The 21,513-nt window shown below is 36.8% G+C and overlaps 1 protein-coding gene across 1 annotated transcript in view; it reads right to left on the bottom strand.

Annotated features, from left to right (window-relative positions):
- Positions 1-5,112: 5,112 nt before the first annotated feature.
- IscU (Iron-sulfur cluster assembly enzyme) overlaps positions 5,113-21,513 on the bottom strand; it is a 32,157-nt gene continuing 15,756 nt past the window's right edge. Inside the window, exons 4-5 of the mRNA XM_076517818.1 lie at positions 7,085-7,163; positions 5,113-5,525 (exon numbers count right to left, since the gene is read on the bottom strand). Coding sequence (XP_076373933.1) covers positions 5,440-5,525; positions 7,085-7,163 — 165 coding nt within the window. The 3' untranslated portion in view covers positions 5,113-5,439. The remainder of the gene's footprint in view (positions 5,526-7,084; positions 7,164-21,513) is intronic.

Raw genomic sequence — 21,513 nt, 5'->3', positions numbered from 1 at the left:
TTTTCATAAATTTGATATTTCAACAAGATGGAATATTTAGTTCACAAATAAAACATAAACAACTGTTCAAACTTACATACCTATTGTATATCTTTGGCATGTGAACTGCAAACATTACACTTTGTTTTTTTGTTTTTGTTCTTTTCAAATCTTGTATTTATTTCAATCAAATTTCATTATGCAAATACTGACTGGTAAGAAATGATTTATCTTTAAATCACCAATCAATACTTGTATGTAAAATTATACATGGGCTGTTCTCTGTGTTAATTTTCATTTACTCACAACCTTCGAGCTCTCCTTCCAAAGCTTTCATCAGGCAGCAATGTATCACTGAAGGTTTTGGCAAGAGAGCCAAAACCTCCAAATTAAAGGTATTTTAATGTTGAGAACAACTTAGGAAAATTAATACGTAGAATTATACACGTTATGAGTCTTAAAGAATATCTAGTACTTGTTTTATTCTATCTCTAGCATACATTTTTGGCTATCAGAATCAGTCGTAGCCAAGGAAGCCTGTTCCCATGGAAATCTAGGCATAGTGATCACATTATTTTTCAGCTTTTTTATGTAATAAATTTGTTTTTATCATTTAATTAAAAAAATAAAATTTCTATAAATACTATTATATTTGATTTGTTTTAATGACAATTTTTATTAAAAATTTTGATCAATATCAGTTTTTTAATTTATTGCTACACCTACAAAAATAGCTATTCTTGTTCAGTGATGCCCTCTATTGGAATTAAGCAATTCCAGTGCATCTTGCAAGCAAATCATAATACAACTCCCCTTCTATTAAGTTCCACTAGACAATCACTTTGAATTTTGGCAGGAAATTGAAGCACTGGTCTTCAGTTGGAAGGAAGTATGAAAGTAAGTACTTCATGGAATACATTTTCAGTATGGGAAAAATTATAACTTCTGAAATGATACATTACCTCCTCTCACAAATAGTTAGAATCCCACATTGAACAGATAAAGGGACTTATGCAAGGAAAAGAAAGAAGCATCTTTCAAAATTCTCCAAAAATCTCTTTGGGAGTGTTCTTTGAAGTCATAGATCATACATGAAAAAACTGCACTGCTTCTGAAGTATATTCTCTGCCCTTTATAGAAGGATATTGTATATATGGAATGAAAATGGTAGGAGCACATCAAAAGGGGAGAGACCAATGGCAAGATAGTGATTCAAACAACACATCATATATTAAAAGTTATGAAACTCAGTAACAGAAAACATAAAAGTGAGTAAGATTAAAAGATGTGCCCCTAGATGCAGAGTGGACAGGACATGGCAGACCATACATGGCAAGTCAACCACATCCAAACCCATGCTGCAAGGAACCAACATTCACACAAGGGTAGGGCAAGGATCATACCATTGGTAAATCAACTACAATACAAAACCCATCCACCAAGTACAGACATTCACGTGAGAGAAGGAAAGACCATAATGCTAGCAAGTCAACCACAATCCAAAACTCAGACCACTGGGTAGTGACATTGGAGCAGGAAAAAGGACCATACCTGCTTTAACTCAAGTTCATAAGATCAGAGGGAATCTTGTACTCTCCAAACCATAAACAGGCACGTGAATGTTCTATATAATAATGTATGATATTGAACAATAGATCCAGGAACCTGACATCCAGCATTGAAAATAGGTCTGTGTGTAGTGTGAAACATCTCACTCAAATATATAATGATAGGAACTGTCCCAAGTGCAGGAGCACACTCAGGATAATAACCAACAAGAGATGGTAGAAGGGAAAAAATGTAATCTGCAAATACTTCCACCACAATCTACATGGAGAAAGTAACAAAGGTAGAAATGGAATGAAGACATCTGTAATAAATATGTGAAGATTTATGTTGATAGTTTTAATTCTAAAACCAAAATCAGCAATAAGAAATCAATATCCTTGTGAGGGTAGGATGAGGGATCCCAATTGAAGGGGTGAACTGTAATTTTGATGGCTCACTCCCATGTTACCTAGTGGAGGATATCTCATCATCTACACCAGCAGAACACTGCCACCTTATTCTCATCTGAATAGTTTTTTATATATTATATATACATTATTTGTATTTCATTACCCCTTTTAGGAGGATGTCTTTATGGCCCACCACCTCAGCAGCTTGGAACTGGAAAGTGGTAAGGACCTTTAAACTCCACTGGAAGAAAAGGGGGATAAAGTGTGGAAAATCTGGAGGAACAACAGTATTGGAGACATTACAATGGGTGACCATGAAACCATACCAATTACGAGGGCTGTTCAAAAAATACGCGGACTGTTTGAATTGCGTGGCTCCAGTTGGTTCCAGGGGAATCCGCTTGGTGTCGCTAGGTTCGCACAGATAAGCTGATTATGACGCCATTTCCCGATTGCAGATATCTTCATTTGTGTATTAGCTACGCGGTTTTAAGTGAAGTGCAATTTTTTTCGTTTGGCGGATTTCAGAATGAATGACCTGAAGGAGCAACAACTTGCTGTGAAATTTTGTGTTAAACTTCGAAAATCTGCAACTGAAACTTTTGCTATGCTTAACACAGCTTACGGTGATGTTGCTGTGAAGCGTACGGCATGTTTCAAGTGGCATGAACGTTTTAAGGATGGTCGACAGTCCATTGAAGATGATGAGCGTCCTGGACGTCCTTCCACGTCAACTGACGACCCACACATCGGGAAAATCGACGTCTGACTGTCAGGGAGCTTGCTGAAGAGTGTGGGATATCACTTGGATCTTTTTACGTGATTTTGACCGAAAAATTGAAGATGCACTGCGTTGCTGTGCAATTCAGCCCTCAGAACTCGCGAGTTTTTGGCCAAACGCTCGATCACTGTTCTTCCCCACCCCCCCTACTCACCTGACCTTGCTCCTTGCGATTTTTTCTTGTTCCCCAAACTCAAAAGACCCTTGAAAGGAAGAAGATTTGAGACGATTCTTGAGATTAAGGCAAATGTGACGAAGGAGCTGGAGGACATTACAAAAGAAGCGTACCAGGACTGTTTCAACAAGTGGAAACACCGTTGGGATAAGTGTGTGCATTGGGGAGGAGAGTACTTTAAAGGGGTCCCAGACCTGTAACTTCTAAATAAAGTACGTTTTGTTTTATGACGTCAGTCCGCATATTTTTTGAACAGACCTCGTATTTAATACAAGGCATGGTAGAGATGGACAATTTTACTCATGGATGAATATGTTCTGGGAAGGGCAAACCTCTCATGAGGTTAAACCTACAAGCAATCTTGCGGAACACCCTATTTACATAGTGTGCATTGCATGACCATGGAATTATAGTGGTTAATTTATCATAGACTTACAATGTGACTTTTACTAGTTTAAGTATACCTGTACAGACACACAGTTGTCAAAGAGCAGGATACATATATATACCTCTTATTCTTTGTGTGTGTGTGTGTGTGTGTGTGCGACGCTAAAAGGGAACTTGCCCAGTCACAGTCTCATGAAAGAGTAAAAGATGGTAACAGGAGTAAGACAGTATCCCAACAAGGTAAAAACATCTACCCAAAGTAAAGAACTGGAGATAAATGGAACAGTGGTAGTCCCAGAGCTCAACAACAAATGAAGCCTCCATTGGATGACCGTTTGGATATACAGGGAAAGGAGAAGGTGCATGGTTTGAGTGAAGACAAGAAGAATAGTTAATGGGAAGAAAGATATCCATTGAATCACAATGGATCAGGGAGGTAGGAAATAAATCACAGACAAAGCAATAGAATAAGGGAATTGCAGGAAATGGATTAAATGAAAAAACTTTAAAACAATAAAGTGAAGCAACCCAAGGTATATACTGGATCAACATGGTTATCTATAACCAATCAAGACATGTGGAATGTGATAAGGACAGAAAAGTCAAAAGAAATATACCACTCAGCTACAATACAAAGGCATTTTTTCAAGTATGTAAATGATTTTAATCTTTATACCCATATGAAGCTTAGTTTTTTCTTTTCACCTTTTACATTTACTGGCTGTTCAATTAACATTTATAACTGAATAACAATCATATTATCAAAGTTTGTGTTTGAATATGTAATTCTATTAGGCAGCCTCTAATTTTTAAAAATAGAAGGGTTTCCAAAAAAATAAGGGAGGTCTTGAGTTTCCTCTTTTACTTTACTTCTGAAAATAATCTAATTTTCAAAAAGTGTCAATTATTAACTTGATCTTACCCTGTGTGTCATTATATCTTCTTAGAAACAGCACCCCCCCATCATGGTACATTCTGCAGTACATGATATTATAAAATAGTTTCTTCAACATGAAAGTAGTATGATGAATAATGCTTGTTTCTCTGAAATGTAAACTCATGAAATGATGATTTGAGGTTTGAGAAAATTAGATAATTACTTCAATAACGAATGAAAAAAAATATCTTATCACAAGTGAGTCTACTGACAAATTGTGGCATAGGTGATTATTTATAAATTATCTTGAACAATATGTTTCCATCAACAAAATAATAAACAGATAAAATCTAAGATATAAAATAAGTAACAAAATTCCCAAGCTACATACTCTATTGTAACACATACCCCACCAATTATATTTCCAAAGGTGGTTAAGGCAAACAAATGTCTTTTATGTTGGCTGTAACATAGATACTATCACCTGTGCTTGAAAAGTATAATTAATTCTCATAATCATTTTTGTTACCCCTTTGCTTATTTCTTGCATATATCTTTACTCATGGTATTTATACATTTTCAGTGACTTGTAAATACCATTCTTTCTTTTTTATAGATTTTGTTCCTGATTTAAATCAGATATGTTCAAAATTTTCCCACGTCAAAATCTGGAATCCCATTTGAAACCACCAGTAAAAACAAGCAATTCTGTTCATTTTACAGCAGGTTTTATGAAATGTATTGAAACTACTGCACATACTCATCTCCTTAAGTACTTAATGAACAACTCAACCCCCAGTTTTATCAAATCCTATAAATTCATATGCTATCTTATGAATTAAGATGGTTATTGGAAACTATTCCATGGTGGGCAAAACTCAAAATCTGGTAAGCCCAAGCATAAGACTTGTGTATTTTTGCATCCCTTAACATGTTAAAGAAAAAAGTGTCACACTTTTTTTAGATGTAATTAAATGTTTTTAATGTATTTTATAATCTACAGTGATTCACTTGTATTTTCATAAAATAAATTCACTGATGAATCTTATCTAATTATATTTACATTGAAAACAATTTTTGGATAGGTTTGTCAAATACTGAGTATTTTAATAACTTTTTAAATAGTTCAATGGCATATGATCAGATCTTTCGCATAACAATAAAGAAGTTCCACTGTAACTATGAAACTAACCACATATTTTCTATACTAGTTGTTGATGTGAGTTAGCAATCTCCAGTGGATTTTGTTTTAGAACATATATGCAAACTTAAAGTTGAAGCTTCAGTTTTTTTCCTTCTCTGCTTTTATGGTCTCCTGCTTCACCTTATAGTCCTTCAATGCTGCCTTAATTGCATCTTCAGCTAGCACTAGAATAATCAATAATATGAGTGTAACATTTTGATTGGTTGACATTACCACTAAAACATATATATTGGTCTAATTGTAAACAAGTACTGTATTCTTTGTAAATGTTAAATCTTTACAGTTTTGTTCTTCAGAAACTATGCATGACTAACACAAACATGAAAACAACAAATTCATTTTCAGTAGTTCTATATATATATATATAAAGAATAATATAAAACATTGCAATTTAACATTATTAATGTTAGTCTTTTAACCCTTTGGATGCTATCACTGGATTCAGACTTGACATTTATAACTGTTTTGTGCAACAAATGAATTTACCCCACATCACAAAAAACCTTTCCTCAGGGTGCAACAATTAGAACACTCACACATCTTTGAATTTCCTGCCTTGGTGCCATACAAACCCAAGCAAAAGTTCAACAAGTGGATTTTGATATTCAAAAAGTACTAAAATTTCATTTCTAGTGGATAATTTACACTTTGAGAATCCACCTGAAATTCAGTTATCCATTCAAAGGGTTAATAATTCAAAGTTAACTGTTAGGTTCAGTTCTCCGTAAATTGCACATACTTTTTTACCCTTAAACAGTAAAAATGTTGTAGGCAGCAGTATCAATTGATGATGGCTACTGTATGAGGGTTAAGCAATGAAGGGTGGTGAAAGAAAATCATGCTGACCATATATATTTGTCTAATGACCTAATAAAAACATAAAATGATGAAACCTGATAGCTTCAAATAAACACCAATTACATGTGAAGTATAGGTCTCAAACATTTTTACCTGATTATACTTACTTAAATTTGATATAACCTAAAAATTACAAGACATTTGCATATTTTGTTGTAATCTGCAAGTCTCAAAAAGTGTGAGAAAGCTCTAATAATTTCACAGATCCAATAAAACCAAATTGCAAGATATTTTGTGAAAACTACCCAAGTCTGAACTTATGCATTCTTTCATTAGCACACTTCAAAACGAACTTAAATATTGTTGAGAAATATCATTTTAAAAGATTGCTATATTTAAAACATTGTTTCTTTACAAAATGTTTTTCTGTTTCATTATACCTAATAAATATATGAAGAGAGATAAATCATCATCTAAGGAACAAAATTTCATTATTTTATTCAAATGGCACTTACTGAACCAATTACATTCTTTACATCATTTTCTAGTAAATTTAACATCTCTACATAACAAAGTTAATAATTAGTTATTGTTATACTTGTTACAGAATAGGAATGACATTGTAGGAACCCAAGCAATGCTTTGCCACATAAGGCCCAGTACAAGTAAAGATGAGCTTTGGTTGATTTCTGTGATTCTACAACATACATGCTAATGCTGTAAAATTCTTTGCTTCTTAGAAAGAAAGTGTAGGCCAAAATGATGCTTGGATGTTACATTGATGTAATGACAATAAGATATGGAGGAAAGAGGGGAGGGTGATTTATAAACACTAATATCTCAAAAACATAAAAATTCAAGTACCTGAAACTGCTAGATAAATTTATAACTTTTAAATAAATAGTGTTTGAATTTTTTTACTTACTAGAACAATGTAACTTCACTGGTGGAAGTTTCAATTCTTTGGCAATTGTGACATTCTTTATAGTCTCGGCCTCATCAAGCTATGGAAGGAAGAAAAGAAAAATGTCATAATTTAACACAATTTCTTAAATATTTTCTAGCATTTTTAGCATTGTACAAATAATATTCACAGGAAAGAATAAAAAACAAACCTAACTCATATATGCATGACTAACACATCTATCACACCCATTCCCAGAGGGGCCAAAGTGATACAAGTTTCTAGCCAATGTCATGAATAACCTTCAAATGAATAAAAGGATTAATACACATTTATAAATTTTTTGAGATTTGATTAACAAAAAAGATTTTGTATTGGATAAAAGGCCTCATCAGCTCTGGATATAGCAGATATAGTGTGATTAATGTATTATTATACACTCTTCTTGACTTGCACTTAGAAATTTTTATTAATAATAACTACACATAGAACATCTATGAAAAGAAGTATTAAATGAATGCATTTAGCTAGAGGTATATTCTAACATAATTAAAGAAGGTTGAAATTAATAGCAATTCCAGTTATTAAGACCCCTCCCTTTATACATCAGTGATAAACTCATACCAAGGTTTGGAACTAAAATTCATGGCCCTCAAAAAGTAAGTTCACAATATTCTGACTACAAAATCAACTAGTGAATATGCAATTAACCTGGCATTGTATGAAACAAAATGTATGCAACCACCATACTGGACCCACTACAACAATCTTTAATCAACAAGTTCTTCCATCTCACATACGAGTCCCTCACCATTATCAGTTTAAATGGGGAAGGAATATAAAACTGAAACTTGAAGCAGACACTGAAAAATAAATTTAAACCAAACATTTCATAAGCAATGGCTAAAGCTCCTCACCTTGACAGTTCTGTAACATATCCATATATTCAACTTACTTTCTGACATAAATTAAACTGAATCTGAATGAATAAATAAAATCATGTCTGACTTCATAAACAAATTCCATACAGTCCACACAAAAGTGAAATTATAAAAATTAATACAATGGTAACAAAGTTCATAAACTATGAATACCTTTTGAAATAACAGCCATGATATCTGATAAAGTTCACAAATATTCACCCACACGAAAACTGTATTAAACTACTCAAATTCAATCAATACCCCATTTTATTTCGTTTGATTGAACAAGTGATTTCACCTAATAAAGTCTTAGTTGCACAATCTAAAAACATCTTCCCAAAACTGAAAGATATTTATTTACCACCAATATCGAAAACAATGAAAACATTTTTCACCTAGTATGGATCAGATTTATTAAAATATTAACTATAGGTCACAAAACATGTACACTGCTGGCCAAAATCTTAAGACCAATAAACATAAAGAAAAAAATATGCATTTTGCATTGTTGGACTCAACCACTTATTTGAGTAGAGCTTCAAAAGATGAACATAAGAAAAGGGAAAATAAAAATAAAAAAAACTTTTTTAGTATTTAATAGGGAAAATGTGAACACTACAAAATTAGCCTAAATACTAGGTGGTCAAAATTTTAAGACCATACTGAAACAAAGCGTTAATTGGTTAACATGCAACAAAATTTAGTCATTTGTGTTCAAGCATTAGCATTATCAACACCTCCCACTGACATCTCCTGTATTACTTTGGTTAAAAACATGGCAAAGGCTAAAAAGTTGACAGAGTTTGAACGTGGCAGAATTGCCGAGTTGCAAAAGCAAGGTCTTTCTCAACGTGCCATCGCTGGTGAGATTGGGCATAGCAAAACTGCTGTTGCAAATTTCTTAAAAGACTGAGGAATACAGAACGAGAATTTCAAGTGGTCGGCCCAAGAAAATTTCGCCGGTGTTGAGCAGGAGAATTCAACGAGTTGTCCAGCAAAACACCAGCTGATCGTCAAACCAGATTAAGGCCCTTATGGATGCAGAATGCAGCTCAAGAACAATAAGACAGCATCTACGAGAAAAAAGCTTTAAAAACTGTTCACGTCTTCAAAGGCCACACCTTCTTCCACACAATGAAACAACTCGGTTAAACTTTGCTGAAGAGCACCAAACATGGGACATAGAAAAGTGGAAGAAGGTTTTGTTCTCTGATGAGAAAAAATTTAACCTGGATGGTCCAGATGGCTTCCAACGTTACTGACACGATAAGGATATCCCACCGGAGACATTTTCTATACGACACAGTGGAAGAGGTTCCCTCATGATCTGGGGTGTTTTCTCCTTCCATGAAACAATGGAGCTTTAGGTTATACAGGGGTGTCAAACAGCAGCTGGCTACATTGGCATGTTGAAGAGAGCATCTTTATTGACTGAAGGCCCTCGCTTGTGTGGAAATGACTGGATCTTTCAGTAGGACAACACTGCAATCCACAATGCCTGCAGGACAAAGGACTTTTTCATGGCAAATAACGCAATTCTTTTGAACCATCCAGTGTGTTCGCCTGAATTGAACCCCCATTGAAAATGTTTGGGGATGGATGGCAATGGAAGTCTATAGAAATGGACGTCAATTCCAAACAATGCACGATCTTCGTGAAGTCTCTTTACCACTTGGAATAACATTTTAGCCAGCCTTCAGCAAATGCTTATTTCGACTATGCTAAAGCAAATGTTTGAAGTTATTCACAATGATGGCTGTGCAACTCACTACTGAGACCTGTTGTTGGGCATTTCCTACCCTGTTTAGGACTTCTTTTTGGTATAGTCGTAAACTTTTGACAAGCTAGTATTTAGGCAAATTTCATAGTGTTCAGATTTTCCCTATTAAATGCTAAAAAAGTTTATTTTTATTTTCCATTTTCTTATTTTCATCAGCAGAAACAGGCCATGTAGACTCTCCAAGACCCACAACACACAGAAGTCAAGTTGAGAGGGGAAGACGGGCAATCCAAAACGTGTGTGAAGGCATAGGAGGAGGGAATCCAATCAGAAAACTGAAATTCATTTGGGCATCTCAACTCTGGAAACTAGGACTTATCCAGAATATTTTGTAACTCCCTTTACACTGGCAGAGTACCTATCATTGTGGAGTTCATCTAGCAGGTGAACCATCCCAATGGGTTGAAACTGGTAAATGTTAAAGACTCCCATTCTCTACTGGAAGAAGGGGGGGAGGAGAAAAATAGATAGTTACTATTTTTAAATGCATACCACACTGATTTAGTCAACTGAAAAGTAAGGATGAGATGGGCAACAATCCCCTTCTGCTTTTCCCATGCTGTCCATGGGTGGTATGGTCCAGGATGGGCACATTTTGATATAATTATCACAAGGACTTTACACTTGTGACCTTGGGAAACATCCCAACTCAAGGGTAAGCATACATAGCCATGGAAAATGTACAAGAATCAATTTTCTGCAAATGGTTATAGCCATGTAAGTAGAACCCATTCCAAGTACAGAAAGAATACCAGGGCACACCCCTCACCAGAAAAAGAGAAATCCGCACTGAAGCTTAAACAGGGGTCCAATAAAAAAAAGAAAGAAGAAAGCATTAGTAAAAACTTTCCTCATGTCACAGCCATGCCAAAGACTACAGAATAACCATGGGTAGCATACAATTCCCTGAGGAAGCAGAAATAGTGATGTAACGTAGATAGTGGAAGACAAATGTGCATGGAGTCATCTACATGTCCAATTATAAAATCTTTTCAAAAGGCTGGCAAATATGAGGGGCAAGGGAGACAGATTTGATGCAAGGAGGAAGAGGCCAACTAGATCAGATGTTAAACCCAACTGGTCAGAGGATCATGGGAAAAGGAAGGTTGTCAAAGGATAAAAAGTGGGAATGAGGACTTCAGAAGGAAGTCGTATGAGCAATATGATAATGGAAGGCACAAACAGGACTGAGGAGTCAATCCAGATCAGGACAACAGAAGAGATGAGAAAAAGAAGATACACAGATACAGAAAAAAGGTGGAATGACCTTCTCAAATTGCAAGGGTCTTAGGAAGGAAAGCAAAATCTGGATAAAGGATAAAGTGGTACAAGGTCCTGGTAATATCATGGGTAAGAATATCCAACCTACAACGTACACAAGCCAGAAGAAGAAGAAAGTATATCTTCAAAGAGACATAAAACAGGAAACACAGACAGGAGTTTGAATGGAGGTAAAGTGAGGGCATGAAGGATCCAGTCCAGGAGTGACAAACACTTCAATGGTCAACGGAGTCAGAAAGAACAGGTTAACATGGAAAGGACAGATGAGACAAAGATACTGCAGAAATGGGAAAACAGAATGGTGTTATGATGCTGCCTGAAACCCAAACATCAAGGAGACCAAAAAGCCCTTCTCGAAGAGCTATACTGGAGATACAAGCAACTGTAGGGTAATAAGAATGGAAACTCCAAGCCTAAGCCCAGGAACCAAAAACAATTCACTTCCTGATGTAAACAGCCAATGAAGAAAGATAGACAAAATGAGCTAAGTGAGAAACTACTCTGTGAAAGAATCTGGATCTTCTCACCAAAGACCAGACAAATGCCAAGTGTGAAGATGGTGGATGAGAAGTACAGGATGTATGACTGGTGAATGAGGTTAATGCAACAGATCTGGAGGTAACAGAAGTGGTATAGGAGGGATCATCAGGAGCTGAAGCAAACGAGGGAACCATGGTTGAGCATACCGGTAAGGAGAAATCAAAAGAACTCTGCATGAAGTGGCAAGGATAAGGGTGAATACCTGATGAAGTAATTCCATAACAGAAGAAACTAAAAAAAATAGGTGAGACCAATCACAGCTGAAAATATCTATTGCAAAAAGCCCTAGGATGGGGACCAAAACAGAGGCGATTTGTGATTGAGGGTGGTGGCAAACTCATCTATACAAGAAGTATCTAAACTATACAGTTAAACTAAAAAACAGAAGAATGTTAGAACCTTTCAATGGGATGAACCCAATCCCAATCAGGAAAGATGACCCATCACCCGAATGAATGCACCTAGAATATGGCACACTGTCAAACAAATGTGCTAGGAATGGACCCAAAGGATAAGATCCAATGTATCAGAATGGATCATAATCAAAATGACAGCTGTTCATAGAAAGAAAATGATCCAATGCCCAAGAAACAGCCAGAGATTTCATGGACACTGATGTGAAGAGAATGCCCTTCAGCAGACTAATGACCCAAAACATGTTAGTAATAAACTCATGCATCCCACCTCTAAAGAGATGCATCCATGAACAGATGCAAATCTGGCCATGGAAGAGGAAGCAAACACCATATGTATCCCATTCAAGATTTCACTAGTTATAAAGGGCCCACTAAGGCAAATGCATATGAGCCTTGCCAAGGGATATGATCATGGTTAGAAATGACCATCTCCCCCAAAGTGATAGAACCTTAGTAAGTGAGGGAGCAAACAGAACTGTCTGAATAGCTAGTTCCAAAGAATTGAGTCAAAGAAAAGAATGGGCCTTATTGAGATGAGTGTTGAAGAAACCACTCAAGATGTACAAGGTACTGGAAAGAACAAAGGAACGATCCCTCTTAATGTGATGAATCATCCCACCTGCACAGCTCTGAGAAACAACTGATGAGTCAGACTGGTTGATTCCACCTGGAATGGGTAAGAATAAGCCAGTCACTTTTGTATGCATTAAAGTGCAGCCCTATGGTATGAATATGTTGAGCAAAGGGGTGAACCACTTGAACATGTGTTGGAATAGCCAGACCAAAGGACTGAATGCTAAAAATATACAACTCCCACAACAGGCAAATTAGAAGTAAAACCCACTTGAATCAGGTAAGACTAAATCCACAACTGGGAGTCCAGAATTTGGGAGCCTGCCCTAAAAGTCACAAGGGCAAACAGACTTGAAACCCATAGGGGACTGGGCATACCAATGCCATCATCCAATGAGGCAGCAAAAGCACAGTATAAACCTAAACATAAGGTAATGAGTAAAAACAAGGAAGAGAGGTAGAAAAACAGGGAAGGTCAAAATAACTATGGCAAGATGTAGACCATCACATACCTTAGATATATCTCCAAGAAAGCCAATGAGGGCTGAATCAACTCCTAAGAATGATGTGTGCCTGTAAAAGGCTCAAAACGTACTAGAAGAAGAAGGGCATGAAAAGAAGACAACGTGCATGCTACAGAATTCAGTAAAAGACAAATGATATGTATCTATGACTTTGGATTTCGGGTTAGATATTAAACTAGTAAAAAATGCACGAAAAACACAGGTAAATCAAATGCTCTCAAAGAAAAGTGAAATTAAATTAAATGAATTTGAACTGAGAAAAATAAAAGTTAAACCACTTCTAAGGTAATAAGTGGTCTAGAAAAACAAGTTTGCATCCAAGCATTGCCAAAACAGAAGTGACAGTTTGATAGTGGAACACAGAGGGAGTCACATGGTAATATGATAGTAGTACTCTCCCAATGGTGCAGAGTAGATGTATGATGATTTGCATGAGAGACATGTTGGAACTTTGGATCCCAACAGAAGAGTGTGGAAGGCTTGTGGCATGCGTTTTGAAAAAACTGTGTATAGAGGGCAGCACTATTTAATAAATGATTACATTATTTTACAGTTTTGCACCATTACCTCTTCAAGATTTGGTTACCTAAAACTATTTAAAATATTGCTGATTTTCTTTAGATTATTTTAACTTTAAATTTACAAGTGATATTCAGAGTTCCAAATTTACAAATAAAGCAACAGTTCAAAGACAAGTGACAGAGAAAAATGATTTTTCAATTGTGAAATATAAAAGGATTTTTATCAACTAGTCACAGTAGGTGTTTTTTTATTTAATACAAGCTGCAAAAATGAACATAATACAGTTATGGGTAATGTAACAGAAAATGTGAGCATTTCACTCCTACAATAACACATTACGATCCACAAAATTTTCATCTTACCGTTTATGCAAACATGGGCTGTCCTAAATATAAAATTGCCATATACACTGCATCCTACCAACAGTTTTGGTTTCAGTTGGCTTTTATTGTCTAATTAAAATATACATTTACATATCTTATAGAAATGCAGCTTACATTCTAAGTTTTTAATTGATATTTTATGTAGGTTTCACTTCCACAACACATTAGATACAAAACATATAGCAGAGAACACGAGTTTTGTTAAACAATACTAGCTTTAGTCCAGATATTTGTTATTCACAACTGTAACATTTGCATTCTAAAAACTTGCATTTAACTTTTATATTAGTTATACAGAGAGATGTGTATATTATAGTAAAAATATTTTCAACATGCAAATCAGAAGTCACAAGACAACTACTGCTGATATAATGTCAAAGTGGAATGCAAGTATAAGAACTATATTTTGAAATTGTTTGAAATTTAAGTTTTTTTTTTTTTTTTTAATTTCGCACAAAGCGACTCAAGGACTATCTGTGCTAGCCGTCCCTAATTTAGCAGTGTAAGATTAGAGGGAAGGCAACTAGTCATCACCACCCACTGGCAACTCTTGGGGTACTCTTTTACCAACGAATAGTGGGATTGACCGTCACATTATAACACCCCCACGGCTGGGAGGGTGAGCATGTTTGGCGCGATGGGGATGCGAACCTGCGACCCTCAGATTATGAGTCGCACGCCTTAACATGCTTGGCCATGCTGGGCCTAAAATTTAAGTAGTCATTAAAAATAAATCACCTTTTAGAAAGGGATATAAAAAAAACCTTTGAAATGCAAATTGTGCATACAATTAAGATATGTCCATATGATTGTTTCAGAATTTCAAAGATGATGGAGATATCTTTCATACTTAATAGCACTAGAAACCAAAGAAATATGGGTTTACTAGCATCAAGATCATATAGAAAGAAAACAAAAAGACCCGAACTGAATTATACACCAGATTTGGTAAGCAAAGTACAGAGTTTTGCAATGTATGAGAACCCATAAATACAGAGACTGGCAGCAGTACATAATCAAGAAGAATATCTACTTGAAAAAGCAACAGAAGGAAGGAGGGAATTTGGCAGTTATTGTGAGTTAAAATCTTTTAGATCTCATCGAACATCCAAAAGATAATCAAGGGCACTCTGAAACTCTTCAACCCCAAATGAGAGTTTGACAGTTGAGTGTTCGATTCGCTGACATTGTAGTATCTCATCACTGGTAGAAAAAGCAACAGAAGTCAATTCTACACAACACAATTTCAATTATCTCAGACATCAGTTGGAAAATGAAATGGATATCAATGCATTCTAAAAACTTAAATTTAAATTTTACATTAGTTATACAGAGGGATATGTATATCAAAATGATTTTAAATGTGCAAACCAGCAATGTTCATGAAGGTGTACCACTTAAGTCAGTCAACACAGTTCAAACACTTCTGTGCAATTAGGCTGGAAACCCTTTTCGTCAGACACAAGATGGATTATGGAAAGTTAACAGGGAGTAGTGATATCCTCACAACAGATCCTTTTGCAATAAAAAGTACACTACAAAATTATTAAGATATGGCATTACCAGGTGTTGTGGCATGACTTGTAACTATGTAGTGAGGCTTCAAAACTGTTTTAATATATCCTCTGTATACATAATCTGACCAATAAAAGTAACCTTTAAAATTATTAGTTAAGATCCTCATTAAATTTAAAACTTTTATAATTTCTTAATAACAAAACAATAAAAAATCTTGTTCAGCAAAAATAATATTATAGCTACATATCTAAGAACAGCTGGTATGGGTATAAAAAAAAACAAAAGAACCTGAAGATGACCTAGGATTGGTTGGTTGATTTGGTGTTTTATGGCATAAAGCAGCTAGGCTATCTGTGCCAAACATCCAGTAGTAATTAAAAATTAAAGTATATTTAGCAAAATTTGTAAAAGAAAATTAAGAAAAAACAATGTTTACATCTAGTCCACAATGTTAAGAGAAAAACTAAAGTAATACAAGGTGTAGAGGACTTTCTGTAGCATAACTGTAATTATCATAACTCACCAGGAAGACTAACAAGTACATAAAAAACCACCATCAGTCACCTGAAGTTGGCCTTTCCAGTCCTGGTTCCAAGTTATTTGACGTTATGGCCATTTTCAAAAAGGAAAGTAATAACAATTTTAATAATACCTCGCCATGATGACTAACAGGAAGTTCAAACAGCAGCGTTAGTCACTTGAAGTTGGCCTTTTCAGTCCTATTTTCGAGTTATTTGATGTTACGACCATTTTCTAATTTCAAATCGAACTAAATGGAATGTGATTCTTAAAATTGAATCACATTAAAAAAAACGTCTAATGTACAAATTAAAAAAAACTTAAATGGCATCAAAAAGATTAATGCCCCTTAAAAGACTAACAATATTTTCAAGGTAGACAGTGTCACCATCACCAACAACACTGTCTAACATCATGGACAAACCTTGGGACAGAACATGTTTAAAATGGTGCCATCGTTGAAAGTCATAACAATGGCAAGAAAATAATATGTGGCTTATTGTGACCTGAGTGTTACACAAACAACACATTGGTACATCAGTTCAAGATAAAAGAACACAACGAGTTAAAAACTGTGACCAATGCATAGTCTAGTTAGAACAACTTCCTCTTTCCGATCCTTAAGGAAGCAAGACGGCCAAAGTCCAATACAGATTTTTATTTGAAAAAGCTTGTTTTCGTGTTGCTTACTCCAAGTCGATTGCCAGCTGGCATGAAGTCGAGCCTTCAATACAGAACCATAGTCCACGTATGGAATTGGAACAGCAATGATAGTGCCAGGACAGATAGATTTAGCTGCGATGTCAGTGAGCTCGTTCCCACGAATACCAACATGGTCTGGTGTCCAGTAAAACTAAGTAGAAGTAGATGTTAAAGAGAAATAGGCCGGTTGGTTTTGAATATCGGCGAGAACAGGGTGTGAACTAACATGAAGCGATTCCAGGGCTAGTAGAGAACAAAGGGAGTCAGTATAAATCATGCAGTTGGAGTACTGCTCAGCTTCTATGTGATCCAGGGCAAGAGAAATGTTTAGCAGTGAAGACAGAAGCTGTAGAGGGGATTCTGCAAGCAACCACTGAACCACAACAAACCATGGTAGAACCCACACAGTCACCTGATTTTGAACCATCTGTATAAATAGGAATGGAAGGATGGTTCAAAAAATGTTCAGCAAATAACAGACAGTGTTTCCAATCAGGAGTGTCTGCTTTTCTCAGATGACTTGAAGATAAATCACATTTGGGGACTGTAAGAAGCCATAGTGGGATGGGCTGACCAGTGGATACAGCAATGTAATCCAAGGAGAGACCCAATTTATCCAACAGCGCCTGGATACGAAGGCAAAAAGGAGCAATGACAGATCATCTGTTCTAAAAAAGTATGGCCCATCGAGGAAGAAAAACACAACCCCAGGTGGGATGCTTTGGTAAGGAACAAAGTTTTGAAGCATATAGTAAAGACAGTTGCAAATGGCAGAGGTACAGAGATGGTTCATGGAACTCTATGTATAACTCTGAACTGGGGAAGTATGGAAAACCCCAGTGCAGAGCCAAAGTTCTTGATGATAAATAGGGTCCAGCATCTTTAAGGCTGAGGTTCTGTCAGAATCATAGACCAGTGATCTATAGTTGAGTTTTGATTGAATAAGTGCACCATATATCTGTAGCATAGAACATCGATCTGCTCCCCATGTGGTGGAAGAGAGGATCTGGAGGATGTTCATTGCTCTTGTACATTTGACTCATAGCTGCTTGATGTGTGGTATAAAGGTCAGCTTACAGTCAAAGATAAACCTCAAGAACTTTGTCTCAGGAACCACAGGCAGCATAACTTCACTGATACAGAGTTCAGGATCAGGATGAATACCCTGTTGGCAGCAAAAATGCATGCAAACGTTTTTAGAGACAGAGAAGTTAAAGCTGTTTACTGTTGTCCACTTCAGTAATTGATTGAGAGCAGTCTGTAGCTGCTGCTCAATATACCTCATGTTCAACAACTGACATGAGATGTGAAAGTTGACAGAGCCAGTTTGCAACAGTGAGAGAGAGTTGTTAAGTGATAGAATTAATCTTTATTCTGAAAAGTGTGAAACTCAAAACACAGCCCTGAGGGACTCCAAGTTCCTGTAGAAAAGAATGGGAAAGTGTTGAACCCACACGAACTTAGAATCTCCTGTCCATCAAAAAATGTTTAATAAATATGGGCAAATGGCCACATAACCCATATATAGGGAGGTCCCACAAAATGCCATACCTCAATGTTGTATCATAAGCCTTCTCAATGTAAAAGAATATTGATACAAGATGTTGTTGTTTGAGAAGGGCTTCTCTGATTGATGTTTCAAGTCGAATCAGATGGTCCATGGTAGTGCGCTGTCTTCAAAACCCACACTGGATGGGCGAGAGGAAGTTGAATGATTCAAAGAACCAAAGAAGACGGGCATTAACCAGCCTCTCCAAGGTCTTACAGAGACAGTTCGTCAAAGCAGTTGGATGGTAGTTTGAAATAATCTTGGGATACTTACCAGGCTAAGAGAAAGGTAGGGCAATAGCCTGGCACCCAGACATCAGGAAAAACATTATCCTGCCAGATCCAGTTAACAACAATCAGAAGAATAGCAAGAGAAGCAGAAGATAGATGGGACAACATTTCATGGTGTACATCATCAGATCCAACTGATGTAGTGAGAGACCAATAAAGTGCCAGTTTGAGTTCCACCAGTGTAAAGGGAAGATTATAGAGACATTCAGCTCAAAAGGAAATGGGTAATCTCTCTGCCTGTATCTTGATGGCTCAGAAAGTGGACGAAAAAGCAAAAGCTTTCACCTAGAGTATTTGCGATGCTCTAGGTATCAGCTACTTTCTGGTCATCAGAGAGCAAGATATACAGGGGGACAGAATTTTATTTACCACTAACCTTTTGAATCTTGTCCAATATGATTTTGGAACTGGTGGTAGAAGATATGATAGTTGTGAACTTAATCCAAGATTCCTTCTGGCTTTGATGTCTTAACCATCGATCATGTGTGCAGGCCTGCAGGAAAGCGATGCGGTTTGAGAGTGTGGGATACCTATGAAAAGTATCCCAGGCCCGTTTTTGAGTCTTCCGTGCCATGTCACAGGCAGGATTCCACCACAGATGAGGATATCATGGGAAAAGTGTTGAGGTTTTAGGAATACATTGTGCAGCTGCTTGTATAATGCAGTCAGTTACTGCTGCCACACGGTCGTCTATTAATGGCTTGCAGACATTGGCAGGATCAAGTTCTGCGAGAGCAGTGAAAGAGGGCCAGTTTAACTCATCCAGCTTCCACTGGGGCACGTGGGTTGGGTGGCATAGACCAAAGCTAGTCTCTCTCAAAATTATAGGAAAATGATCACTTCCTTGTGGATTATTGACAACCCTCCATGAAAAATGGGAGAACAGTGAAAGGGAGCAAACTGAGAGATCAATAGCAGTAAAGGACTGACTAGATGCATAAAAATAGGTGGAAGAACCAGTATTGAAAAGAGAAAGGTTGTGATCAGTGAGGATACACTCTACAGAGCAACTCCTTTTATCAATATCAGCACTTCTCCAGAAAGGATGATGACCATTAAAGTAACCCCAGGATTAAAAAGGGAGACAGCAACTGTTCAATGAGAGCATCAAGGTCTGATTGATCATATGTCTTTCCAGGCAACGGGTAGAGAGAACAAACAGTAATGGTACAACCCAAGGAAACACAGATGGTTACGCCTCCAAGGGTGTGTCGAGTGGCAAGGACAGAGTGGGACATGCTGATCAACCAAAAGCGCCAAACCTCCATGCATTCGTCCAATTTTCGAGTCTCAGGGTAAGTAATGTTATCAATCATATTAAAATGCTGTACTTCTTTTTCTTCCAACCATTTAGGGTAAGAATGAAAGTAGGGCAGGTGAGAACCATTGTAATTGATGCAATGAGGGTCCATTTCACACTCACAGACATCATTGTCCTTGCCACCACAACGAGCACACATCAGGGAACCATGACATGATGTCTTCAAGTACCTGAACTGCTGACATTGGAAATATCTAAGAGTGTTTGGAATGTATGGCTGTACCTTGCAATTAAGATAACCTGCCTTGATGGTGGCAAATGGACATGGTGATGTAAATGTCAGAATGAGGACACTGGTTGGCATCATAATTTCATCTTTGCGAGTGGTGATACACCTCATTGCAGAAACTCCTTGGGTGGATAAACCAGAGATAATCTCTGACTCGGGGATGTTCTTCAAATCCATCTCAATAATAACTCTTCATGATGAATTCAAAGTAGCATGAGGCGTAACCTCAGTAGATATATCCCCAATTGCCTTTGAATGCATGAGGAGTTCACTGTGTTGAGATGTGGATGTTTCCACCAATATGTCACCAGATCAAAGCTTTTTCTGACTTTGGAGAGCCAGCAAGTCCCTCTAGTACATTCTGAATGGAAAAGGGAGACATTTGCTCTAAAGGTATGTATGTCTGAAAGAGAATGTAGTATCAGAAAATGAGGTAAAGGTGTTACAGATGTTGAACATTGCTGCTCAGAATCTTCTAGATGTGGATGTTTACCTATGGACTGTTTTTTCCTTATTTTATTTAAGTTTTTATCTGGGGGATCCATAACACTGCACAACAATTTTTTTGAAAAGTTTTGCTTCCTGAAAAATTTTTGCTGATTGTGACAGGTACCTGGTGGGTATGCACAAATATAGTTTTGGTTTTCCTTCATCATGTAGGAACTCTGAGAAATAGACAGTTAACTGTTTGCCAGCAATAACATATTTAATTGCATTTATGTTTCTAATACGCTATTAAGTTCAACATAATTAAAAGTGGTTTGCTCCTAATTTTCATTTGTATTTGATGTCTGGTGCATCATGTTGCAATGCCCAACAGTATTCAGCAAGAATTGATGGATTCTAGTTGCCCTGATATCATTTTTCCATTGTAGCAATGTCCTGATGAAAACTGAAAATTTTGATGAAACGATACACGATAGACAAATTTGGATGTGATTTTCATGATCAGCAGCCAAAAAACTATAAGAAACACCCAACAGTGTTCAGGAAGCAAAAACTTTGCTATGCAGTGTAATAAAAGGAAATTTTGGTGCCCACTAACCCCATCTGCCATGGAGCCCTACGAGGGGATGCACTACAATGTCAAGCAAGGACACTGCAGCAATGCCAGGGTTTTGTGAGCACTATACCCAAACACCAGCATCAGATACAATGTCCACAACACCTGTTGAGAACATCCAACACTGGCACTTAGTTGACCCCAGTCCCAGTGGACCAGCTGATTGACCCAAGGAGGGCCACCTCAAGGCTGCCTGTCTACAGGAATTCAAGGCCAAAGTGGTGTATTACAGTTGCACTTCTCAACCACTAGGATCCTCTCCTCCCCTACACAGGTTGCCATGCACAGCAAACACGTGGGTGGATGTTTAGATCCCA

This window comes from Tachypleus tridentatus, chromosome 8, assembly GCF_004210375.1.
Source record: "Tachypleus tridentatus isolate NWPU-2018 chromosome 8, ASM421037v1, whole genome shotgun sequence".
In the NCBI taxonomy this organism is placed as follows: Eukaryota; Metazoa; Arthropoda; class Merostomata; order Xiphosura; family Limulidae; genus Tachypleus; species Tachypleus tridentatus.
Note: the sequence above shows the minus strand (reverse complement) of the source record. Positions and strands in the feature narration are given on the sequence as shown.